This window comes from Epinephelus fuscoguttatus, linkage group LG20 (genome assembly GCF_011397635.1).
Source record: "Epinephelus fuscoguttatus linkage group LG20, E.fuscoguttatus.final_Chr_v1".
Taxonomy (NCBI): Eukaryota; Metazoa; Chordata; class Actinopteri; order Perciformes; family Serranidae; genus Epinephelus; species Epinephelus fuscoguttatus.
The window spans coordinates 21,412,403-21,438,747 of record NC_064771.1 but is presented as its reverse complement, the minus strand read 5'-3'; the positions used below and the strand labels follow the sequence as shown (position 1 = coordinate 21,438,747).

Genomic DNA, 26,345 nt, shown 5'->3' with positions numbered 1-26,345 from the left:
TTATTGTTCACTGAACAGTGAAATTAAAAATTGCCAAGTGTGACAAAACTGTCAGAGGAAAAGTGCCCTACATGGTTTCAGCCAGGTGTGGAAACTACTGGTTAAAAAAAAAATGCTCTCCTGCACTATTCGCTTAACAAATGATGAATTCTGCAACAATAGAGTTTGGTGCACAAAGACCCTGACCGTTCAGCTGCTGGCTTTGTGCAAACATCTTCAAAAGATACATGTGTGGCAAAAGCAGTGTACTTTTGGCCAGCTGTGTTTAAACTGCTATTTCAGCTGAAGATGAATACAACATGCCTTTATGTAAGGTGATTCAAGTTACTCAGTGACAGTGATACTGATGCATAGGCATGAACTCAGTTTTTTCGACGCACTACAGACACTGTAGAAGGAGATCCTCAGCCTGCAGTCTGTCTTTGTTTCCATCAAGCAGCACCAAACACTCCACTCTTTTGTTCTAAAAATATCGACATGCTTCCCCATTCCGTGGACAATCAGCAAGTTGCAAACGTTTTCTGGAGGGAGCTGTGATACACCTATTACTTTCTACCATCAACCCCAACAGCACTTAAAAGTACTGTCTGCAATGGAAATGTTAAACAGACATAGGGTTTAGGTACATGTTACGTACCAGTTCTAAGGGTACCATACCGAAAGTGTTTGGTGGAAACGCAGCTGTAGTGACACGACACATGGCACAAAAATGTGACTGATTCTCATCTCAAAACTCTCTTGATTAAATATTTAAAATCCATTTTCTTGTTTACATACAGTATAAACACATACACTTATTGACGCTGTCTGCTTTGTGGATGATTACGAGTGCCGAGTGCTGCGTTGTGGTTTGAAATGTCTTCATTAACTGTCTGAGTTTGCTAATACCTCAGTGAGACATCTCTGACCACAGGAGCTGTAGTCTGAGCTTGTGTCAATACATCAGTAACACTCACAGTGAGTATCCCATACCAATTTATATCAAATGTACGTGCCCAAGCATCCCTAAACTGCTTGGTCGTAATTTCTGTTGTTGTAACTTGTTAATCTCAAAGGATCTTTGTCACCTTTACTTCAACTTCTGTGAGTTGGGACAGGATTAATGCAAGTGCATAGCTATAATGTCTGTTTTTTAATCAGATGACTCTCTAAGTAAGTAGAGCAATAGTGTGTAAGCAGGTGATGCGTATGTTTTTATACCTGTGGAGCTCCAGAGACCTAATTTGTAGTTGCATTTTGCAACCATGGAGCACCTGTGCAACTTGCAAATAGTATTGTGTGAACTGGAGAGTTGTTAGTTTGTTTCCAGCTCACAGTGAATAAACGCTCACCTCTGAAGGCGGCACAGTAGCAGTTTAACTTTCTGCTAACTGCTAATATCTAACTGTTGACTTGAGGCTTCAAGTTCACAGCACATACATCAACACTTCCGGACCAAGACGAGCTGGGTGCTTCAAAATAAAAGCACCCATGACTCCCCTTTGATTTATTTAATCATAGCAATGCTTTATTTAACTTTATTATATGTACACTACCTACTTCATTTTACTTTACTGTAAATGTATTTCATTTAATAAGTATGTATTTTAAGAGTCTACAACACTTTGAAGGAGGTTTCAAAATACTGAGATATATATTGAGTATCACAGTATAGTCAAAAAATATTGTGATATTAAATTCAAGCCACATCACCCAGCTCTTCATGTGAGGGATCCTACATAGCTAAAAAAAAACTGTCTTAAAACACTGTGAGTAGTGACAAATGTCGCCTTAGCGAAATAAAAAGTACTGTGACAGTCTAAACTGAAACAAGGCCAGACATGCAAATAAGGGTCAGACCAGTTGTGTGACCTGCTTGTCAAAGACTCTCACAGTATTCTGGGTGTCAGTTATACCTGTTCCAGCCTGTAGGACATCTCCTTCTGGATCTGCTGGAGGGCGGCTTTAGCTGCCTGGTCCTGGTGAATCAGTTTATCCCGCGACTCCTTCACTTCTTTCAGCAGCTCCTCCACCCTGCCCTCCAACTGCAAAAACAGGGAGGACACAAGCTAAGCAACTTGTTGGGCAACGTGTAAGCCTGAGCCACAACTGGGCTGACCGGCTTCACGGGGTGACACCTGACACAGAACGCTGGAGGCAAAATAAATTTCTGTAGCACAGTAAGAGGGATGGCTTTTGGCATTTTTCCAGTCCTTGAAATCACAGGCTTTTACTGTAACGGACAATTGAAACGGCTCTGTCAACATGAGCCTAGAATAATTACATATGATGGTGCATGTAATAAATAATCCTCTCTACACCTTTCTGCTTACACAATGCTTAAACAAACGCTGTTACCAAGAAAGCATGAATCAATTATTGTTCCTTCTATGGCAACATAAATGCTAGACTAAATCCAAAGAATAGAGAGGCACTTGTGTTTTGGAGTGCAAGGTATATGGTAAGCTTGGAAATCAAAGGACAAAATACACAGACAAAAGACACAAGACATTTAAAAACACACCGATAGAGGAACGCTCTGATAAGCCATCAGACTGCTGAGAAGCTAGATGTTTTCCTCCTTTAAGCTGTGAAAGTCCCCAACACAAAACATGATGCAGCAAAAATGAAACATTATAAAAATGCATGTGCTTTGTGATCACAACTAGCCAATGGCAATGTATGCCACGGGCAGGAAGTCAGACAAAACATTGCAGAGGTGCACATCCTTGTCAGTGAAAACATGTGGTGAATAGACTTGTATTGTTTTCAAAAATGTGTTATAAATAGCTCGGAGAGACATGCAGGACGAACAAAGCCCAGTATTTTAGAATACACGTACACATTTTAGACCAAGGGACAGATACAGACATCACTTGTGTTTGTGCTCCACCAAAACAGCCAGTGCCAGAAGAATTTGACTAAACCATAGAGAAAACGAACCTTTTTAATGGTGGCCATGTGCTGCCTTTCTGTCTCTGCCCTCTTTTTCAGCTCTTCCCTCATGCTGTCCTTCTCTGAGCAGATACCAAGGATCAGCTCCTGGTGCCTCTTGTTCTCCTCCAGCAGCCTGCATACATAGACGCATCACACGTAAGCATACAATTCAGGTCAAGTCCACACAATGTGCTAAAGAATTTAGAGCGCTGGCCTGCATCTAGAGCAGGATATGAAAATATGTGCGCAAATAAGTCCAGTTTGGGCATTAAATAAAATCATTCTTGTGTGTCAGCTTGATCAAGACAGATTTAATGCAACTAAGGTGAAAGAAAAGAAAAGCAACAGCAGCTAGAATGTAGTTTAATCTCTTGCTAGGCAGGTCGATTACAATGAACACTGAGTACTGTACAAGTAGCAGCTTTAAATGATGCGATGAATGTGCCCTAGTGCATCATCAGCTACAGATAAAGAGGACACACTGATCCAATTTATAAATGACACTGCGGTGCATCTATTTTAACTGATGAAACAGCAGTTTACCTCTGAATAGATTTCTCCTGCTGTGCATACTTGTATTGCACACACTTCTCAAAAACCATCATGCAGTCCTCTTGGTCTGTCGGGAGTCCATTGACAGGTGGGCTCCCTTTCCTCTCACTTTCACTTCCACCCTCAGGCAGCTGACACGCCAGCAGCTCTGACTCCAGCTCATCCAGCAGCGACTCTTGTGACAACGAGCGCTGGATCTGGGAGATGAGCTTTCGGCTGCAATCAGTGTCGTACGGACTTGACAAGGGGTGCGAGGGGGCCGAGTTGTTGGCACTGGTTTGTGGGCTGGAGGCGAGGGAGGAGCTGACAGTGTCAGAACTGGGGGTAGAGGGGCCATTACAGATCCCAGAGGTGGTTGTTGAGTCGGTGGGGCTTCTGGAAGCACTTTGAACGGAAGAGGATGATGGACTCTCAGCTTGACCACTGTCATCAGCGGGCGACGGCTCTGTGGGACAATTTGTTACCAAAACAGATGGCTTCTCATTGCTGTTTGGAGGGGTGGCATGAGAGTCCTTCACTTCATCAAGAGTCAGTAACGTTTCTATTGTCCCTTCAAGAACAGAAGGAGAGCTTTCTCCCACATCATCCAAAGTGGTGACTGGGGCAACAAAAGCTCCGCCAGCCTCATTTGAAAGTGAAGGTGTCCTGCCTTCCAAGGACAATGTACTGCTATCCCAGCCAGCATCAACACACAGCTCACTCCCCTCTACAAGCTCCTGACTGCATGTTTCAGCTTCCGACTTTGTGTTTGTGTCTGTCTGAACATCTGTTGCAGTTGTAATTAATTCACCGTCAAGCTCAGCTTCATTGTTTGCCTGACTGCACTTTTCCGCCTCGTCTCCACTATTGAGAGAGATTCGTTCCTCCTCTTCTTCATTAGATTTGCTGTTGTGAGGCTGATTCACCGGGTGCGATCCCTCCAACACAGCTTCAACCTCCGATCCTTCCATCATGTGTGTAAGTGAGGCAGGACCAGGCTGTTCTGTGGTCCCTCTCTGGCTCAAATCTGGCAGAGACATATTGAGAAGCAGACACAGAGCAGAGAGGGAGACTGAGTGGGAGCACAGATAAAAACAAACTGTTACATTTCATACATCGTGGGACAACACTTTTTCTGTGAAGTCGAAAATTCCTGAATGTTACCAGCACAGCAGCTCTGGGCTTTTTTGAATGGTGTGCCTTTCTGGGAATTAGATAGCGTCTTTCCTTGTGTTGAGCAAGGAAAAACTCCACCACCAGGTATAAGCTTCATATTTCCTCATGCTAGTTCTCCGGTGATGTGCAAGATTATCAGTTACCACATGAATGACATAATTCAAAGACATGCCCAGCAGACACATACTAAGAGGTGTGGTCCTTTCAATGCCTGGGAGAGTGTTACACTTGAGGGTGTGCATCATACAACTCACATAGGTATTTGATATTACTACACAGCCTCACAGCCTTTATCTTTACAGTGTATCATCAGTCCAATCAGACGTCATGGGAAAACAAGAATGGGAGGACCTGACATTCATGCAAAGGACTGTGCAGTGCCCGACCTTTGTCCGCTTTTTCAACTGTGTCTGATATGAAGCAATATAAAATACAACAACAAAAGAAATACAACCTTTTCTTGTTCACAAGAAAATTCACCAGCCACTATGCCGTGCTCACCAAAGCCATTTAAAAGGTTAATACACAGAGTGGCCCTGTCTCAGTCTGAACCATTCAATCATGGCTTAAACCTCTTAAATTAAATATTCAGCAGTTGCACATTATTCCCTTGGATGGGAAATGGCTTTGGCAGCATCTACTGTGCTTTAATCACATCATGAGAGATGGCTGAGAATAGTTGGAAGTGATCTAAACTTTTAAAAACAGCTCCCTGTGTTGTTTCCATTATAATATGATATGTGACACCTTGTTTCCTGACCCAAAATCCCCCCAGCACCATTTGTCATACCTCTTTAAATACCATCCTATCCGTATTCATGACAGCTGTCTGCCCTAGTACACAGGCGAAATTGTACTTACAATAAAAGCACTGTGTTTACCATCACCCTATCATAATAAATGGATCATAGCCACACAGCAACACAATCAAGCTTCTCATGTTAAGCAGTGAAAGCACATCAGATTAAACACACACAATGGCGTTGATGCTCTTGCGACAGGTGTCATGCCACGACACTGTCAAAACTAGTTGCCATAATACCAGTAACGAGCTTTAATAAAAGATACCATTCAATGCATCGGGTTGGACGCTGTGTAGCTAGCAAACAGCAGGCCGATGTGCCATTTGTATTTACTGCCGTTTTATCAACACTTGAGTCCATTTAACGTTAGCCCTGCCAATGCTGACTGGAGCATGCTAACGTTAGCAGCTTAGTTAACGTTAGCCCCGACTAGTTATTAAGAAAACACGTTATCTAGCGTAAAACACAGCAAACAAAATACGTGGTTCAAACAGATTAAACGCATAGCTGCGAGCTGACATATTGGTGAAACTGCTTACGTTAGCTAGCTAAGCTAACCTTGATAAGAGAGGCGTTAGCTAGCTGCAGCCAGGCTGCTACAAGTACAGTTCGCTTACACTGCACCTAGCTAAGCTAACGCTAGCACCCTACATACATGACAGATAAAGCTTAGTAAAGATGGCGATGTTGTCACCCACCGATTGCGAGAAAGCCATGATGGAGTTCAACGCGGAGATAACCGGGATGAGACTTAACTTTGAGCTTTCTGCGTTAACAGCTGATAGCCCCAACAAGTCACTTTGATATGACACATCAACAAATATGGCTACTGCGGGAGAAACCGAAACGATGACGCGGAATAAGCCAATGATAGCCCTGGGAGAAATGACATCAGTATGACGTAGACACACGGCAGGTACAGCTCCACCTTATCTATTTTAACACCAGAAAATGAAATATTATAATAACTGTAAGGCAAGGAGGAAGCACAAGGCACGTTTCAGTCTATTAATAAGTGGTGTAGCAGTTGTTGATGAGGTGGGTGTGCTACTGGGTGGGTGGATGGGTGGGTCGAGTATATTCTCCTAAACATTCCAATAGCTTTTTGGCTGATAGGTGGGTGTGCTGTGAATGGCCAGAAAAAGAGGTGGGTAGTCTGTACCCCATATACCTCCGTGTACCCTTCACTACACCACTGCCATTAATCATATTGTTAAAGTACATAAGTTGTGTTTAAAGATTTATAGGATATTTATAAGATTTATAGCTTTTACTCTGCATTTTTCCTAAAAATATCAATTCAGTGGTATGGATTGTGGATCTAAATCTCAGCTGAAATAGGGGAAAAACTATTTAAATAGAGAGATGCTATTCTTATTTGATTTTCTAATGATACAATCAGCCTGTAATCATATTGATATTCATTTCAAGAGGTTTTCAATATATTGTTTTCTGGAGATACTTCAGAAATTGAGGAAATTTTGAGTCATGATGACAAGTACAATAAATAATACATATGCAATGTCTTTTAAAGCATCTCTTTTTTTAATTACATGAGTTAGCCATTCATGAAAGATACATTATCTCATGTATTTTGTTGAAAAAATTCCTATTAAGACTATTCTTGTCATTTTTAGTATCAGGTGGTTTCTGCATTGAGATTCTTTGTCCATTGGAATCGTCAGAAAAACAAATACGTAATTAAGTATCCTTAGGGATGGTGTGACTTCATTTTTCCTACTTTTTTTAGCCTCCCTGAAGCTACAAACATTTTTTCTTGAACCTCCCTGAATGACTTGGGGATATGCATGTCAGATTTTAAAAATGTATGCTTTGATGTTTGAAAATTAAAAGTTGACCAAGTCAGTTGATTGTTTCCACTCTTCATGTGCATGCTGATTAGTTTATTTTTGTCTTAATTTAAATGAGACAAGTAGAATCAAGTGATTTTGATTAAATATCACTATTTTAAGATTTGGTTATGTGTGTTTTCTTTTAAAGGAAGTTTCTGGAGATAATAAATGGTGTAATGTTGGCTTTTTTTCCAAAACAATGGTGGTAAAATAGATACAAAACAGCCATTTAAAGTTGTATGCCCCTCCCCTAAGCCAAAATAAAAACACAAGTTCCTCCTCAGTGCTTGAAAATTACTTGACATGCTTCCACCTTTTTGAACCCTATAAATAACAAACACTTCCTAATGAAAAAAAGGTTTTGCTGTATTTGTATGAGCGAATTTAGAGTAGAAATCCATAATCCATCCATACCTTTAACCACAGACTGTAAAGGGCCTACCTGACAGCCTGTCAGCCACACCTTCATTTAAATGCAGAACTTTAAGCCTTAATAACATTTAAACAGGATCATTATAAAAAAATAATTCACCTGGCTGTGAACATGTTTAATTCAGCTGTAAAGTTGAGAGGTAAAGTTGGGCATTTTAACATGGGAGTCTATGGAGATTTGCTCTGTTTTGCAACCAGCCTCCAATGGCCACTCAATGTATTGCAGTTTTTCGCACTTCCGCATTGGCTTCACTTGCCCTGAAGGTTGCCGCTTGCTTTTGACCTATTGGCAATTGAGGCTACTGCGCATGCGCAGCTGTATTCGCTCTTTCATCTTGCACGTGCACACGGGTAAGATGTTGACAGCGCGACATAAAACCATGAATCACTGAATATATATATTTATTTGTATGTGTTGATATGTTCAGTTATGTCTCGCAGTGTAAACTGTTTAGGTTTGTTGGTGTAAGTTTGGTTAAACCGTCGCCATTTGTACTCGCTTGCTAATTACCGTGTAACATTATGTAACGTTAGCTAGCTTAATCGTCGTTAAGCTAACGTTAAGTTAGCTAATGAGTTTCTTGTGTCGTGTTTGACAACGTTTTGTACACTTTTTATGCTCATATTATACTTTGATAGACTTTCTGACTTTACACAATGTTTATTACGTTGACAGTTGTCGCCATGTTCCACTCATTTTCTCCAAACCTGGTTCGACCTAACCTGCCCTTGAGGAAGCCTTCATCGAGCCCCGTCGTTCATGCAACCCTGTCGCCTCCTGCCACAGCTGGCACCGCGCATAATGCAGCACCGGTGCGCCTCGCTTTAGGTCCCATAGGAGAAGGTAAATTGATGGCGTCATTATAGAAAGAATTTTCTATGGTTTGTATGTGTTACTGGGGAATATCAACCACACTCTGCCTTTTAAAGTGTCACCCTTAATCCATTTCAGTCTCCGTTAGGTGAAGGTTTTTTTTCCTTTTGATAGAATCATGAACTCCAAAATCAGGGCTTTATTTCAGGAGAGCTTGGTTTCTATTCCAGCAGCAACATTTTATTATAATAATTAGAATGGTAGTAATAAACTGTATTTATAAAATGCTTTTTCAAAGTTAAAAATTGCTTTACATGGTTGATCCCATATTTAAAACAACGTGGGATTCAAGCAAATAAAATGAGGCAATTACAAGAAATACAAAGACCAATATAAATAAAACTAAAGATAATATACCATCACTGAAGCAGATAAGCAAAGTTGGCAACCGACATAAATAATTAGAATAGTACAAAAATAAAATAATACAAGATAATAACTATAGAATAGTATCAAATGAGACATATAGAAAACATACACTATGCTGAAATGAAAAGCTTTTTTGAACAAATAAGTATTAAGAAGCGATTTAAAAGATGTCACTGAAGCAGCAGATGCTCAGGCTTTGTCTGCAAAAGCTTGGTCATCTTAGTTTTGAGCCACGACTGGAGTAATTGGTGTTTTATTGTTAGTAATACTGACTGGAAGAACGTTTGGTCCTAACCACAAAAATTTCTTCAAACAAAAGATAGATTACTGATTAGATACATAGATATACTTTATTCATCCTGAGTTTAAAACAGAGGTGAGGTGTTGTACAGTTAAAATAAGGCAAAAGAAGTTTCATTTGAATTGATCTAAAGATTTTATCCAGTGAAACATTTCCCTAAAAAGTTAGAGAGTGACATAAGTTTAAATTGCGCTTTTTGTGAATTACATGTTGAAACATGCCCTGATTTATTTGGTCTTTAAATTTTACACATGTGCTGTGGAAAGATATTACTAAATTTATAGTTGACAACATTCTGTCAGATTTTACAATTACTGAAAAGATATTATATTTGGGTGCTATGATTACTGTGACAGATATTAATTCATTTTTTATTTATTAATCTAATTTTACCACTTACAAAAAACTTAATTCTTTGTATTTTAGGAAGAAAATGGAACAATACTCATAAACAATTTCTTCCTCACAAAACAAAGCAGCTATCAAAATGCTAAATGTATACACTATCTTCCAAAATCTGAAATTTAGCCTAACCTTTTGTCACAAGTGAATGGCATCCTTATATCTACTTAAATTTATGTTTGATTTGTTTTGTTTTTGCCATCTTTTTTAGTTTTGTTTTCTCAATGCCTCATTTGTATGTGCATTATTCTGTTCAAGTTCTGTTTCTGCACACACTGTATGTTAAAAGTTCTGAATAAAGATTACAAAAACCAAAAAAACATCATCCAACTGGTGTCTACTACTGTACCTGGCACACCTGCCTGACATACCCTTTGTTTTTTCAATTTGGACAGCTGTACAATACAAAAATTAACTAAATAGCGATACAGTGTTAATCTTAGGTCATGGTAATATTATTAGCTACTGTATAGCATTACCCCAGAGCTTATATTTCACCAGGTTCATTATGTTCTTTCTTTTTTGCAGGCCCTTTAAATTCACCAGTCAGCAGGGATCAGTCTCCAGTATGTAACAAAGTCATTGGCTTAATCAGTGTGTTCTGTTGAAAATTTCCATTTTTAGCTAAAGGTGTTTTTGTTTGTTTGTTTGTTTGTTTTCATAGATGTCAGGATCCATCCCACCAGCACGGACTGTATACTTCTGCAACTACTGTGGTAATCCAGGTAATATTTTCACCATTGACTTCACAACTTGATCTAAAGGGCTATGTACAGTAGAGCCCCAAAAAATCAGGCTGAACCCTACACGAACCTGCACAAAATCTGTCCAAGCCCAACCTGAACCACGGCCCCAGTTATGGGCTCCAGCCAGATTTAAAAACCCAAATTTCTACTGGAAAAAAAAGATATATTGTTAATATTAAAACATTTTTTTTACAAGCCAAGGGCCGACGTGTTTTCTCGCACCACTTCTTCTTCTCTTCGTTATTTCAATAGTCTGTCATCTTGTGCCCAACATGATTATTCCTTGATTTTAGAAACAGAATATTTGTACTGCACTTTAACATTTACATCAACAGAGCATTGCTTCTATATTCCTGCAAATTAACAGATCTTTGCATCAAAGTAAGCCTCGGCCTTACTCACAGTGCATCTCCTAGAAGCAAAATAAAATTGTATTAACACTTTTCCCCAGTGTAATCACCAGAGGACTGTTTTACTTTCAAGTTTGTGTTCCTGTTATTAAAGAAATATCAAGTGCAACTGCTTTGGTTGTTCCAGTCTGTCTTTCAGAGCTGGGTGGATATGCATCCACTGCTCACTGCTTCAGTAAGGCAGCATTAGTAACATTATTTAACTTGGCCTTTGTACATTCATCATACTGCTGATTGTAGTTTTTTTCATGTGGTCTGACAAGTTAGTTGTGTGGCTTTGCGGGGCAGACACAAGTCTCATGCTCTCTTTGTTCACCCCTAAATCCAAAGTACTTCAAAACAACAGATGATAATTATTGATTAACAGATGATTTTTGTTTTACCCGTGTGCACTCACAACTTATAGGGAAGTTTTTTACAGGCTGACTCTGCAGGGTCCGAGCACAGTAGCCTGACAGCTCTTCAAAAGTGGAGGCTGCCTGTTAGTTTAGTTTATTGAATTCTGACACTGTGGTGCATGCTGTGCAACCAATTTCCTCATACTTGTTCTGTTTACATCAGTGTTCCTGTCAGAACATTTTTGTATTTTTAATCGGTGCAATTAACAGTTTCTAATTAACAAGTATTCACTTGACAGGAAATTTTCGGTGCAAGCGCTGCAAGAAGACACCTTACTGCTCTGTGGTGTGTCAGACTGAAGACTGGAAGGCACACAGGCACATATGCGTATGCGTTGATCCAGAACCTGCAAAGTAAGCTGGGTCATCCACCCTGAGTACCACTGACTGTCAGCTGTGATGTAATTTTTTTTGAAGAGAGTTGATTCATTAATATCCAAAAAATAATGTGCACTCACTTCTTTAAATCTTAGAGAGAAGCCGAAGGAAACTGCGGCTTTGCTGATGGCAGGAGACGGACCTGGCCTGCCCGAGTCGAAGGTATTTGCAGTAATTTGGAGGTCTTCTAATGCAAGTTAAAGTCGAGCTTAACATTTTAACGATTTTAAAAACCCTATGTAAAGGATTCAAAATCTGTATTTTGTTATCAATGTTTAACCTCTGTTTATCAAAGCAGGGTGATGCATCTGCATCCAGCCTACAGAGGGTCTTTATGAAGGACTTGCAAGTGACTAAAGTCATCAAGGGAACAGACATCCAGGTACAACATCCCCAGTCAATTTCAGAAACAAAGAGTGATCTAGCCAATGTTATTCGATACTAAATGTCTCTTTGTTGTTATTGTGTGTGGCTTTTAGGCATCTGTTGTAGAGTTCTACAGCCCTGGCAGGTTTTTCCTTCTTGCCCAGAGTCCTGAAGTGCTGGAAGCTCTGCAAAGCATCAGCACAGAGCTTCAGAAAACTTACAGCAGCTCACCAGCGACAGCACACGTACCCTATGTTGGAGAGGTCTGCGCTGTTCAGTTCTCTTGTGATCTGGTGAGCAGAGGCCTTTTCAAGCTGTTTGGTAAGAGACAAGTTTTTACTGAGCACGTTGACTCATTCTGTCTCGTGTTTTTGTGTGTAGAACTGGTACCGAGGCCTGGTCAAGAGTTTGGCTGCTGACCAGAAGACAGCTAGTATCCTTTATATCGACTTTGGCAATGAAGAGGAAGTCCCTGTGTACAGAATCAGGCTCCTGGCTGCTAATATCCAGCCATTTTCTCCATGTGTAAGCACATGTTTATACATCTTAAATTACTTTTTTTTTTTTTTTTTAAAGTATGGTAAGATAACTAAAGGTTTTACACTATGTAACATTCACACTGACAGTTTGTAGTGTCTTACAGCTGGCATGATGACACTAACAATTGCGTCTATTACTTCCAGGCAATGGAGTGCCGTGTCACCGGGGTGGTGCCAGTAACTGACAGATGGTCAGGCGAGTGCTGTATTTTCGTGAAACAGATGTTGCTCGGCAAGACTGTGACTGTTAGGCTGTTGGAAACACTAGAGAGCGGTCGCATTCATGTTGTGGACATCCTGCTCTCCCTGGGTAGGTTAATGTAGAATTGGGAAGGCTGACAATATGATGTGTATATGATGGGTAAAGTGCGATTTGTGATAGGTATACATTGGTAAATAATTAGCAGAAGTTTAATCGCATAAAGACAACTCTCTTCCTGTGACTTTCAGGAAAGAAGTTGAGCACTCTCCTCATTGAGCGTGGTTATGCAGTAGAGGAAATGGTCAACAAACTTCCAACTCCACAAGAAATAAGTAAGTCAGCCTCCTATGTACTTCAGTCATCCCATCTGAAATCAGACAGCAGACCAGGAGTCTCGTTTATAAAACAGTGCGTAGGATTCATACTAAAGTGTACGAGCAGACAAAAGCAGAAAATGTCCCGCCAGTATGCATTTTCCTTTAAATAATCCCAAAGCACCTCATGAATGTTGATGCATAGAAACAAGCCTGCTGATCAGTGGGTCTTTACTGTAAACCATGGCAACAGCGGAGTATCACCACAGTGGTTATACACTCACCAGTCACTTTATTAGGTACGCCTGTTCAACTCCTCGTTAACACAAATATCTAATCAGTCAGTCATGTGGCAGCAACTGGTCAAGACAACCTGCTGAAGTTCAAACCGAGCATCAGAATGGGGACGAAAATTAAGTGACTTTGAACATGGCATGGTTGTTGGAGCCAGACGGGCTGGTCTGAGTGTTTCAGAAACTGCTGCTCTACTGGGATTTTCACACACAACATCTCTAGGGTTTGCAGAGGATGGTCCCTAAAAGAGAAAATATCCAGTGAGCAGCAGGATGAAAATGCCTTGTTGATGCCAGCGGTCAGAGGAGAATGGCCAGACTGGTTCAAGATGATAGAAAGGCAACAGTAACTCAAATAACCACTGGTTACAACCAAGGTCTGCAGAAGACCATCTCTGAACCAACAACACGTCCAACCTTGAAGCAGATGGGCTACAGCAGCAGAAGACCACACCAGGTGCCACTCCTGTCAGCTAACAACAGGAAACTGAGGCTACAGTTCACACAGGCTCACTAGGGCTGTGACGGTATGTATTTTTTCTCACAGCAGTGACAGAGTGACGTATCACCACGGTACGGCGGTGATACGTCACAGCGAAAGGGCATAAATCCCAAATCGTCAGAGTATTCTTTTAACATTTGGCTTGGGAACCAGATTCCAGATGAATCAGGGTTTTTGTTTGTTTTTTTTTTCTTGTTTTTGTTTTTTTTGTGCGGTGATGACCTCTTCACTGTGGTAGGCATCATGTGACCGGGGTATTGCGGTGATGCGGTTATTGTTACAGCCCAGAGGCTCACCAAAACTGGACAATAGAATACTGGAAAACGTTGCCTGGTCTGATGAGTCTGTATTTCTGCTGCGACATTCAGGTGGTAGGGTCAGAATTTGGCTTAAACAACATGAAAGCATGGATCCATCCTGCCTTGTATCAACGGTTCAGGCTGGTGGTGGTGGTGTAATGGTGTGGCGGATATTTTCTTGGCACACTTTGGGCTCCTTAGTACCACCTGAGCATGGTTTAAACACCACAGCCTACCTGAGTATTGTTGCTGACCGTGTCCATCCCTTTATGACCACAGTGTACCCATCTTCTGATGGCTACTTCCAGCAGGATAACGCACCATGTCACAAAGCGCAAATCATCTCAATCACCATATCTCAATCCAATAGAGCACCTTTAGGATCTGGTTGAACGGGAGATTCGCATCATGGACGTGCAGCTGACGATTCTGCAGCAATGTGTGTGATGCTGTCATGTCTGTATGGACCAAAATCTCTGAGGGATGTTTCCAGCACCTTGTTGAATCTATGCCACGAAGAATTGTCACTGTCATTATATGTGCATTTATTCACACATTTCCTGATAAAGATTCATTTGAACTAAAGCGGCTGATGGTCACAGTAAGGATTCTTTGTTATATCAGAGAACTCCATCCTGGCCATGGTGGAAAAGCCTCTGAAGCAGAATTTTACATGAAGTAGGCAACGTATGTTTTTTAACTTGCTCCTGAAACCTGGTGCCTTTAGTCTAGGTATCTAGTGGGCCACAATGGACCCTTTGGCGGGCCAGCTTTGGCCCATGGACTATATGTTTGACACCCCTGGTTTAGAGTGCTTTTATTGCAGAGTGGCTCTCTGTGGAAGAGCTGTAGTGTATAATAAAAGTTTGATGTTCCTCAGATGCTATGGTGAGTGCATCCTTGGAAAACTTCAGGCGACTCTCTGATGGCAAGGACGACAACAGCTGGGCTCAGCCACCAGAGCCACTGACGCAGGCAGTGGGTGATTGCTTCTCTGTTGTTGTCACCCACATCCAGTCACCCAATGACATTATCATACAGAAGGTGGAGAATGCTGGTAAGTAGCACTTGATCTAGTATATGCAACTGAAATCTCTGGACTTTGATATTTATCTTTACCCTGAGAGCTTTTGGTTTACAGGATTGATTCAGGAGCTGCAGCAGAAGCTGAGGGAACACTGTTGTCAGGGCCCAGCCCCGCAAAACTTCAGGCCAGCCCCCGGCACTGTTTGCTGTGCCCAGTTCTCAGGTACAACACACGTTCATTTTGGGAATTTAATCACCCTTTAGCACATTGCAGTATGTGACAGTTTGATTATGTCATCTACTATAGTGTACCTGTGTCAGTATTGTAGCTAAATACATTTTGAACTGTTGACATTTCAGCCAAAGAATACTGTGTTTCTTTATAAATGTGTTTTCATGATTTGAAATCGCCTAAGCCAGAAATGTGCCCCAACTCTGTGTGTGTGTGTGTGTGTGTGTGTGTGTGTGTGTGTGTGTGTATGTATGTGTGTGTCCTCAGATTCTAAAACACTTGTACATTCAGCTCTCATGTCAAATTAGTTGTTTCCCATTGTAGACCTGCTTTATGAACCTAAACTGTGACCTCTGTGTGTTTCTTTCAGAGGACAAGCTGTGGTACAGGGCTAAAGTTCTGGCTTATTCATCAGAGGATCGTGTCTGTGTCGGCTACCTTGATTTTGGCAACTCTGAGGAGGTGGATTTAGGCCACCTGCGGCCTATCAGCACTTCACTACTGGCCCTGCCCATGCAGGCCATGCCTTGTAGTCTAGCAGGTAGTGTATCTACCATGAATTTTAAATGGTTAGAACTTTGCCAAAGTGTATGATGGATGGAAACTGTGTTTGATGGATTTGCTTTGAGTCAGTTTTCAGAAGAATCCACCCAAAAACTCTGGGTATAATGGATGTGGCCTTGCCTCCACTCTATATACATTAAGCAACTTTTTTTATTTAAGCACCTAGAAACTGTCGCTGTAATCTTGCGCCCCTTGTACACCACCTGTTCACGGCAGAAATGTTGCACTGTTATTCCGCCGATTTGTATGAAAGGTGTGACTGCAGAGGTAGGAACAGAGTCATCTCGTCTTGAAGCAGGCAGTAGAGACAGTAACAGCGCCAAATCCAAATCTGTGTCAAAGGGACAGCTGGCAGGACAGGATGGATGAGGACATGATATGTGTGCAACACACTGGCGGGGGATCTTAAAAGCAGCTACAGGCAGTTAGCAGCTAACTCCAAGAGGAAGAACAGCAACTGAAAATGTGCAAACTGGGAGACTGTAGCCCCTTTCACACTGCCTCTTTAAGGCAGGAATTGCACACCATAATGCCACCTTGCCATTGTGTATAAAACGCACAATCGCTGAATGTTAAGGTAGCATCAAAGCGAGTAACAGTGCTGAAACAAGGCCTGTATAAATGGGACAGCCAACAGGATGGGATCATGGGTGGCACAGGTGGGACATTTTGACAATGTGTGAAGTGTGTGACCCTCCTTGAGAGATTTGAAATGTAGGTGCTAGCAGTTAGCAATAAGCAACAATGAGGTACGGGAGCTCCTTACCCTCCGAGCAGGGGACGAGATCATCTGCCGAATAACACGGACAGTAAATGATTATTACTGCTGTGTTATGGCATTGTTATTGTTTAGAAAACGCTGCCTGACGTGTTATACGTCACAGTAGAGGCCAACATTGTTTTGTTGCATGCCACACCCGTCATGCCTCTTTTGCTTCTGGGACTCCTGCTATCTGGGGTGACTGGGGTGTCATTATTCCGTTGTTGTTTGGCTCTGTATAAAAAGCAGAGGCAGTGTAATGAAGGGTCTTCATTATGGCCCTATGGTGGGGTCTCTGTAGAAAGAGCTTCAGTTACAAATGTCCAGACCTATACGTCCCTTTTTATGAGTGCAAAAAAATGCACATAATGCCCATTTTTCAGCAAACACTATACGTGAGTATATGCTACAGTTATTGGTTTTGCAGACTGCAAAGAGTTTTGTTAGGTGAATTTTACTCAAATTCGAAAACACACATTTATGTCTTTATGAAGTTGTCTTTCATGCCCTTTCAAGCATGTGTTGCTGGGCTCTTTTCCAGGGGTGCAGCCTGTTGGGGAGAGCTGGTCAGATGAGTGCCTGCTGGCCCTGCAGCGAAGGGTATCGAACCGAATACTGCGCGTTGAGATCCAGGGAGCACATGAGGGCAAGGTTTTGGTCGCCATGATTGATGAGGCCAGTGATCCTCAGGCCAATGTAGGCGAGCTGTTGAGCTCTGCGGGTTACGCTGCATCTGCTGCTCCTCCTCCTCCTCCTCCTCCTCCCACCAGTAGTGACCAGCAGGCTGACCAGACACCAACTCCTGCTGTGGAACCACATGGTGGGAAATTAATCTCAGTTACGTAGATATGAAAGCTCTCTCTAAAACAAAGAAAATAATTATTAGAGTAAAGCAATGATTGTCCTGTTTTTTTTAAGACTCTCTGACCTTTTCAAAATTTTACAGTATACCAAATGTTGATGTAAGCATATTTTGGACATAATTTGCCTGAGAATTTTATTAAGAGCTTTATTATTTTTGGTTGTAAAATACATAGTGCAAGTGGGAAGACAGTGAGGCCTGTATGTTAAGCATTTTGTTGTGTCTGTTTAAATGTGCTATTCAGTGCCTGCCCCAGCCTCTGAGCCTCTGGTGTGGTCCGAGACTGAGCTTCCCTGTGATGGCCAGAAAGTGGCACTGCTAGCCAGTGTCATACAAAACCCTGGAGAGTTTTACTGCCGCATCAACAACCCTGCAGGTACTGTTGTTTCTTTTGCCTAGAGGGTTGTAGATCATATGAAGAACTTGATTCTTTGCACTTGTAAGTAACTTGAAACACTCTGGGAAACACTGCACTGTGCATCATATTACACCTAGGGTACAATATTTAAAGTTATCCACGTGAGACTTATATTTTGATGCTTTCATGTGACATTTGGCACTTTAACAGTTTATTTCATGTATTGTATTTGTGTATTTCTCAGACCATCGGCAGCTGATTGAGCTGGGTGCTGAGCTGAAAAAGCATTGTGAGGCAGTGGCCTCACCTTTTGTGCCCAAAGTAGGAGAGCCTTGTTGTGCCATGTTGCTCGGTAAGAAAATTCACTGTTAAAACATGAAAGACTTGGTACGTTGGCATGTGGGTGAAAACAAGTTATTTATTGATTGTGATTATTGATGCTGTCTGGATTGAGTTAATTTTATGAAATGCTGCAATTGTGAATCTCATTTGTAAGTTGGACATATCTGTTAACGCATGGAACTGTTTGCTAACAGCCTTGATCAGATGACATTCAGAATGATCTTTTTTCTTTGCTTGTTGCCATTCTTTGTCGTTTTGCTCCCCAGGTGATGGAGCATGGTATCGGGCCATGGTAAAAGAGCTGTCTGAGAACGTGTCTGTAACCTTTGTGGACTATGGTTATATCATTAAAGTGGAAAAGAACCTCCTTCGACCCATTACACCCCGACTCCTGACTCTACCCTTCCAGGCAATTCGCTGCTGGCTCACAGGTAGTGTGGTTAAGTTAGTCTGAATAACAGAGAGAAATGTGAAGGTATTTTCTCCAAGTAAACATGACATTTAAGCAATTTCTTGGAATAAAATCCTTCTTGTTCAGATGCAAAAAGCGTTTTCAGACCAAACAATTGTGGGGGCTCCTGGAGAGATACTACTTACTGTGGAGCTGCCCCAAGAATTACATGATGTTTTTTCTGTTTACATTTACACCACTAATAGCAATGCTGAAGCCAGTGGTTGGTATAGCAACGTCACTTTTGCTTTGACGATTCAAAAATCGCATTCTGTTTCCACTGTTGCGTATTTGCTCAGAAAATCCTGGACTTGGTCGGGTCCATTTGTCCTCTGTTTTCTTCCATTGTTTTGTTACAAGCTGCTGTTGTGTTTGGTGCTGTCTCTTGTTTTCACGGCTAATGGGTTTTTATTTAATATGTGGGTTGTCAGTGGTGCATTGGCTGTGTTCGACCAGTCAAAGTACACTTAAGTCTTGTCCAATCACCATACACTTGGTTACTCATGATTCCTCTTGTGCTGCAAGAGTACTCTTAGGGTTCCCACCGTCATGGAAAACCTGGAATGGTCATGGAATTTCAAAATCAGATTTCCGGAGCCTGGGAAAGTTATGGAATTAGTCAAATCATAGAAAGTTTTGGAAAAGACATGAAATTTTGTTTTGTATAATGAAATTGTTTCAGTAACCTTCCACATAATGAAACATACCAGCAAATTGATTTTTTTTTAAGTAGCTGTCGACTTAATGTAGCTTTGATAAGTGTCGGATGTGTGACGTTGTTAACCATCACATTTCCTCCTTTTCTGCCCGGGTTTGTCTCCCATTACATATACAAACTATCTGAAATTATGTTTGAATAGAGTTTGAATTTGATGTGTGAAAAACTCTGGGCTAGTGGGGCAAGGGGAAAACAATTGTTATAGGTCCCTGAAAAGTCATGGAAAAGTTTGGAAATTTTGTCCATGAAAATGTAATCTAAAGCTAATAAAAAATCCCCTTAAAATGGCATGCTAAATACTAAGATTGTTCTTATTTCTTACCATGCGGACACAACAAAAAGGGGGGTTCCTCTAGTCTAATAATGCTTCAAAAGAGTATCTGCTTTTTTTTTTCCTTTGGTGATTTGTTGTCACCTTCAAGTATGTTCTAATATTAAATACTTCAGAAGTTAGAAGTTTCCTAATAAGTGTATGTTTGGACTCAGGTGTGGAGCCCCTGGGATCAGAGTGGAGCAGTGAAGCCCTGCTGTGGTTCCAGAATCTGGTGGATGGCGAGCAGCTCTCTGCACGTGTCCTCTCTGTCACTGAACAAGGCTACGGTGTGGAGCTGGAGAGCAGAGGGCAGAATGTGGCGGCTGCCCTCATTTCTGAGCAACTGGCCAAAGGTCCTGGAGCGAGTCCCAAAGAGATGCATGCCAACACAGGCTCTGGACACCAACACCAAGGGACAATACCAGAAAATGAGCACAGCCATGTACATGCACAAGCCTCCAGCCAAACTGGAGGCGGCTCCAAAGAAATGCAAACTGAAGGGGGCACTGCAGTGCCATCAGAAGGTCAGCTAAAGTACAGGTGTCCTGCAGATGAAATGCAGTGGTCAGTGTTTTGAAAAGCCTGTTTTGAAATTATGTGTTGTTATCTTGTTTCAGTGCCATCTTTCCCAGTGGACTGGAAGACAACAGAGCTGCCTCTAAACGAAACCTTTCAGCCTTGCATCGCAGCTGTCGTCAGTCCTTCTCTCTTCTATGTGCTTGGTCTCACTCAGGGTCAGAACACTCACTTTGTCCTTGTCTGACATAAAGATGCACAAATGGTGAAAATGTAATGCTCTTTCCTGTTTTAACATTTGTGTGTTGTCGTGCAGTGGACCAGCAGAAGCTGCAGGAGGTGATGATTGAGCTGACTTCATACTGCAGCAACATTCAGGCTTCTTTATCCTCCACTGTCCTGAGCAGACCAACTCCTGGGGCTGCCTGCTGCGCCCAGTTCTCTGGTGAGGAACACACATTATTCCATAAAGTCCAGAGATAAACTTCTAATCTGTGGCCTTTCAATCATATTGACAGATAGACATAGGTGTTGCAGACAAATAAATATACATAGGTTATTACTTCTATACATGATAAACACTTTGTGAAAAATATGGCTGTTGCAGTGAAGGAATTTCCCCTGCGGTAATTAAGGGTGGCTCAACAGCGCGATATGCAGTATTACTGACATTTTTTGTTGTTTTTGCAAATTACTTATTTTATCCTGATTTTAGTGCTCTAAAAATAAGCTCATTGTTCAGGCTTTTATTAGATATATTGTTAGTTTTAATGGCAAACATGACACAATTTTAAAACAACATAAATACTTGTCCATTGGCAAATGCAGAACACAGAAGGGCAATGGGGCACAATAAGGGGTGCAGCGTTTTTATTTATTTATATTTTTTTTTTGCAGCTGAGGTGCTTTAGTTGCTATGATACAGAATATCCGCAAAAGTAAAAATGTCACCTGAAGGAAGTGTACTTGCTCAGGATGAAGGAAAGGCTTAAGCATGTAGGGAGAGAGGACAGACCCACTGGTCTTTGTGGGTCCAGTAGTAATATCTCCTCCCATTGTTGTTGAGCAGTGATTTGGTCTTTGTTGTATTTGTCCCACCCCTCCTCCACTGAAATTGGATGGTTTGGTAATAAATGACCAGCAGCTGCAGCATTTTACCCAGAGTTGAATATTTTTCAACTCTTGGCCACCAGAAAAAAAACAACAAAAAAACAAAAACATGTGTGAAGTGCTCAGTGCATGAATGGATGCTTAGTGACTGGTCACACTGCTGGTGCTTGTAGCAGAGTGTAAATATGTGGCGCTTCCATGAAAAAAAAAGGCGGTCACTTGTCATGCCCCTGCAGTTGGCATGTCATTAGCATGGATTTGCAATATTGCGGTTATCATGACATCCCTTGTAAAAAGATTTAATTAAAAATTCTTAATAAAGATACATTATACATAAATAATATTGATAAAACATACAAAAATTAATAAAATACAATTAAAATAAATGTAAAAAATCAAATACAAAGATACAAAATAATCAAAATTGATTAAAAAATTTTAAACAAATTACAGTAAAAAAAAATCCACAAAGGGTAAGAGAGAAAATTAACAATACCATACATAATCTAAAATGAAAGATGTAGTTATATGTATTCCCTGAGTGGCATACAGCTCTTCAGAAGGCAACAAAACCTCCATCCACTGCACTGCTTGTGTTTGGAAGCATTGCTATGACCCCTTGAAGCCACTAGGTGTCAGGCAGGTGAATTAAGTGAATGACTATGTGAGCCAGCTTTTGAATTCATGGGGTTTCACATCATATGATTTAAATTAAGTTTTCACAGCAGACAAATTGATCAGAAAAATCTTAATAATTGCAATTTCAAATTTTGCCATACATTATTGCTAATAATATTAATGTTGAAACATTATAATGATATATCCAGACTTAGTTTTTGCTTTTAGCCCAAAACAGTGTAATCATATGTAAATTCATGTGACAGAAGACTACAGTAGAGTTTTGCAAGGTGGATTACTTTTCAACATCACATAATGGTTTATGAGGAAGTTACATCTGAAGTTTAATAGATACTGTCAGCAGGGGAAAACCCAAACACTCAGGCGGTATCATTCCCACACATGGTTTAATGATTACAGACAAGAGACCGCATGAAGACAGACCAGCTGATCCATCATTGAGCTATTACACTCAGGAAACACACACACAACCTGCCACTACGATTTCCCTTCTGCCATACAGTTTCAATGTTCACTCACTGACTCTTCTTGAGACCCCACCTGCAGTTGTTGCCCCTGCAGACCTAAGCTGGTAATTTAGTGTCTGCTAGTAGATGTAATTACACAGCGCGTGTGCAGCAGAGCGTAGGAGCGGCTCTTCCTTAAACACAGTATGTAAGTAGGAGACTATAGCCTGGCATACATTCCGCAGCTCAGCTAACAACAGGGTCTGTTTTAATGGAGTCCTCACTGCTGTCTGTAGGTTCATAGCTGGTGAAGGCTCATCCATTTTTAAGGGCAGCTGTGTAGGTAGAGTCATCTGTCATCTCTTAAAGACTCGATTCAGGACTTTTTTTTTTTTTTTGTAGATTTGAATCCTGATGATGAGCAAAATGTGAAAGATTGACAACATCTGTGCAATTTGTATGCTTTTTTTTCCCAGCTGACAATAACTGGTACCGTGCGGTGGCCCTGGAGGTCGGTGACAATGAGATGAGTGTCATCTATGCAGATTACGGCAATAGCGAGAAGGTGCCGTTCTCCCGGATCCTGCCCATCACCACGAACCTGCTGCAGCTCCCCTTTCTGATCACTCGCTGCACCATCACTGGTGAGGCAAAGACCGTCATTCTTGTTATTGTTGTTCAAGCTGGGTTTTTTGATGTTTTCCACACAATCTGGTTATTTATATTTCCCACATAGCATTGATAGACAACACAGTAATACAATAGTGATAAAGCAAAGGTTCAAGTAGTAAGCAAGACAGAAACTAAGACAGGACAATTACAACAAACTGAAAGCAGTTTCCAGACCAACACTAAGGACAAAACATTGATAACATTTTAATTTAACATTTATAATAATAACATAAAACTAATAAAACAAAGTCATAGTTCCTCTCTTTATTTCTAGGTAAGGAACATTTCACTGCAAAGTTGCCTGAGGAAATACAGCAGATGTTCCAAAGCCTGCTGTTGAATGGCGTCCTCGCTACTGTCAAGTCCTTCGATGGCTCTGATAACGTGCTCTCAGTCTCTCTGCCCACTGAGAAGGGCGGAGGGGACCTCACCGCCATGATCTTGGATGCACTACAGGTTCAAGCCAAGAATAGTCCCTGTCCATCCACCACAAAGAAGGCTGAGCAAACAGACAGCAGCCCACCTGCTGCCAGCTACCCAGTTGTACCAGAGTGCCCTGAGCCCAAGGCGATACCTACACCTCCAAAGAGTCTGGAAAATACACAGGCTACCCCTGGTCTAACCACAACCCCACAGCCGTTACCCCAGACTCCCCAGCAGAGGATACACACTCTTGCTGCGTCACTCAATGGTTGGTCACATCACAATTTAGGTGTGGGTTTTTTATTTAATTCAGTTGTTAGTCTTAACTATTGTGTCATAAATAAATGTAGTTTTTTATATTGTTACAGTTTATGGTAGGCATCATGTTGCTTTTGGGTTTAAATTATTGGAAAGAAGAGCAGCAAGTAATTACTGTTTACTTAATTGATTTCAGTGTTGTGCATGAATGCACTAAAAGAGCATGGTTATTGAACATGCACACATTTTTGGTGAACTAAACGCATTAGTTTGAACCTTAGGAACTTAAATGTGAGCATCGTTCACTCTTGCGACAGTTAACATCACTTGTTTATGTGGCACCCGAGGATTTACGGCACTTGGTGGCATGCCGACACAACACTAGTGTTGCAAGTGAACTAGCAGCTATGAAGGCCCCCTGCTGCGTTGACCCACGTCGTCTGTGTATTGGCCAAAATTTGCACCTGCGTGAGAGGAAATAAGTCTCCACACCAGCAGACAGCAGTCGTCTGTAATCGTCATTCAAAAACAGAGACCGGCAGACTGTCTTGAAGCTGGAGTTGAAAGAACAAAGCATATTTACTGTGCGCCAGTGAATAATACAAACCATCACAACTTGTTTCTGCTAAAGAGCTCAGTGGATGAGAAAAATAATCTTATCTCATGTAACACCTTTGTGTTGATCTCAAGCCCTCAACTTTAGCTCTTTGTTTACTTTCCTCACTTGAGTTTTTCCTTTCCAGCACGGAGCTGAACTGCCAGTCAGAGGGATTTTATTCTCTGATGGGCTCTGCAGTCACTGACGCCAATTTAACATGCTCAATCAGTAGGAAAAAGCGAATGGGGGCCAAGGACGCTCACCAACAGCCCAACATTGACCCATTGCTGACAGTCGGCTTGGTGTATCAGTGTCTTAAGACACATGCAGTACTGCTGAAGCCAGTTCATATGGATACTCAAAGGGTTTAATCAGTATAAATATCTAATGTCACATTCACATGCAAATTGTGCCTGCTTGGTTTATAAAAAAAAAAAAAAAAGTCTGAAAATATCATGAGTGAATAATGGTCACAAGATTTTACCTGTGAATTATAATTGTATAAACTAGTTCATTTTAAAATGTGTGAGCTGAACTTCGAGCTAGCTCTTGTGAAGTGTGAATATGCACACCACTGATTTAGTCTACTAATTTGATACTTAACTCATCAATGAATCTGAAAATAAATGATCCAGGATGTCTGACGAGGTGTAGAAAGTGCTGAAACCAGAGGTTGTAATGATATCTTGCTTTTCAGAAGATCCCGTTAAGAAGATTATTGAGCAAATGGAGCCTCCAGGCAACATCACAAAAACCAATGGTATGTATGCTTTAAAACAACAATGACCTTTGACTTTCTAACTTAAGTATTTTATCACTTGTCGTTACACAATTAGTGTGTGACTAATCAAGATGGTAAAGCACTGACTTGGCTTTCTTTTTGAATCCCAGATCCTCAGACCTCAGGCTGCTGCTGTCTGAACCTGACAACCAAGGTCAGAGCTGGTCTCACTGTTAGGAACACATCTATGAACCTGTGTTATTTATTTTATAGGAGGTTGATTTTAGTTTGTAGAGCTAGGAGTTAATGGCCATCTTGTACATATATCATGCCATACTTGTTAAGAAATGGTTTAAGCAGCATTTTGAAGTGTGAATGAGTAACATGTTTGTTGTTGCCTTTCACAGATCGACCACCTGGAGCAGTTGGTGCAGCTGCAGCTTTCTCTCATCAAGCAATTACTGGGACAGACAAAATAAGATTTACAAATTATATGTAGTCTTGTTCGCCAACTTGTTAAAATCAAGCCTGTTGTGTTCTTTCCAACCATGTTTCTTTGAAACAAGTTAACAGAACGTGGCCTCCAGAAGCAGCCAGCCAGTTTGTGATTTTCATTTTGTCACTTTATTCCAGAAGCTTTTAATTTTGCCTTTTAGTTTTAATTTGTCCTTATCACTGATTGTCCACTTAGGGCATTTATGTTTTTAACCTGTGGTTAAACTCCACTTACCTTTTTACAAATTCTGGAGGTTTTTATTAAAAAAAGCTTTATGCACTTAATGGGTTTGTTAAAGTTGGCAAAAAAAACTTGCAAGATGTTCAACTCCAGTGTGTTTGTCTCCTGTAAGTGTGCTGTGGCATGCTGTGCAGCCATCTGTTCCTTGGTTCAGCACTAATCACCTGTTCAGTTGGGATGTCCGGCCTGATTGATTTATGTTTGACGTGTGTTTCAGTTTTTACATAAAGGTTCTGTGACAGTGAAGTGATTTTATCTTGTGATGTTTTGCTTTGTGCAACGCCAATGGAAAAAAAAAATCGTCACGTCATGATACATTCTTCCAGTTCAGATAAAGATAGACCTTTCTGAGATGCAGACATTGAATGTCAGTTATGCAGTGGTGGAATTAAACTAAGTACGTGTGCTTAAGTATTGTACTTAAATACAAATTTGAGGTACCTTCTCATGTCACTTTCTACTGATGCGCCACTACTTTTCAGAGGGAAATATTGTA

The 26,345-nt window shown here is 41.1% G+C and overlaps 2 protein-coding genes across 9 annotated transcripts in view; one reads left to right on the top strand and one right to left on the bottom strand.

Annotated features, from left to right (window-relative positions):
• The window catches only part of ccdc186 (coiled-coil domain-containing protein 186), a 39,009-nt gene extending 32,753 nt beyond the window's left edge, over positions 1–6,256 (bottom strand). For both annotated transcript variants that reach the window (XM_049563015.1, XM_049563016.1), the window contains exons 1-4: positions 6,125–6,256; positions 3,460–4,474; positions 2,923–3,049; positions 1,896–2,024 (exon numbers count right to left, since the gene is read on the bottom strand). In XM_049563015.1, coding sequence (XP_049418972.1) covers positions 1,896–2,024; positions 2,923–3,049; positions 3,460–4,421 — 1,218 coding nt within the window. In that variant the 5' untranslated portion in view covers positions 4,422–4,474; positions 6,125–6,256. The remainder of the gene's footprint in view (positions 1–1,895; positions 2,025–2,922; positions 3,050–3,459; positions 4,475–6,124) is intronic.
• A 1,721-nt stretch (positions 6,257–7,977) lies between these two features.
• On the top strand, positions 7,978–26,098 carry tdrd1 (tudor domain containing 1). Of its 7 annotated transcripts, none has more exons than XM_049564263.1 (26): positions 7,978–8,062; positions 8,388–8,555; positions 10,186–10,223; positions 10,322–10,382; positions 11,451–11,565; positions 11,685–11,751; positions 11,888–11,971; positions 12,069–12,248; positions 12,337–12,480; positions 12,639–12,804; positions 12,945–13,028; positions 14,985–15,161; positions 15,246–15,353; positions 15,733–15,903; positions 17,228–17,506; positions 17,793–17,924; positions 18,151–18,258; positions 18,515–18,679; positions 19,904–20,254; positions 20,348–20,464; positions 20,563–20,691; positions 22,918–23,085; positions 23,388–23,825; positions 25,090–25,152; positions 25,284–25,327; positions 25,521–26,098. In XM_049564263.1, the coding sequence occupies exons 1-26, from the start codon at positions 8,020–8,022 to the stop codon at positions 25,590–25,592; spliced, it is 3,672 nt and encodes a 1,223-aa protein (XP_049420220.1). In that variant the 5' UTR covers positions 7,978–8,019; the 3' UTR covers positions 25,593–26,098. The 7 variants fall into 7 exon arrangements, with proteins under 7 accessions (XP_049420220.1, XP_049420222.1, XP_049420219.1 ...); XM_049564265.1 differs by having other exon boundaries at positions 11,885–11,971; positions 23,388–23,804; positions 25,093–25,152; XM_049564262.1 differs by having other exon boundaries at positions 11,885–11,971; positions 25,093–25,152.
• The last annotated feature ends 247 nt before the right edge of the window (positions 26,099–26,345 follow it).

Bases quoted from the DNA above. Each gene is read 5' to 3' on its own strand.
- tdrd1 (XM_049564261.1), top strand. From the start codon at position 8,020: ATGCGCAGCTGTATTCGCTCTTTCATCTTGCACGTGCACACGG. The intron at 17,507-17,792 runs GTGGGAAATTAA...TGTGCTATTCAG, and splicing joins TCCTGCTGTGGAACCACATG to TGCCTGCCCCAGCCTCTGAG. The intron at 20,692-22,917 runs GTGAGGAACACA...TTTTTTTCCCAG, and splicing joins CTGCTGCGCCCAGTTCTCTG to CTGACAATAACTGGTACCGT.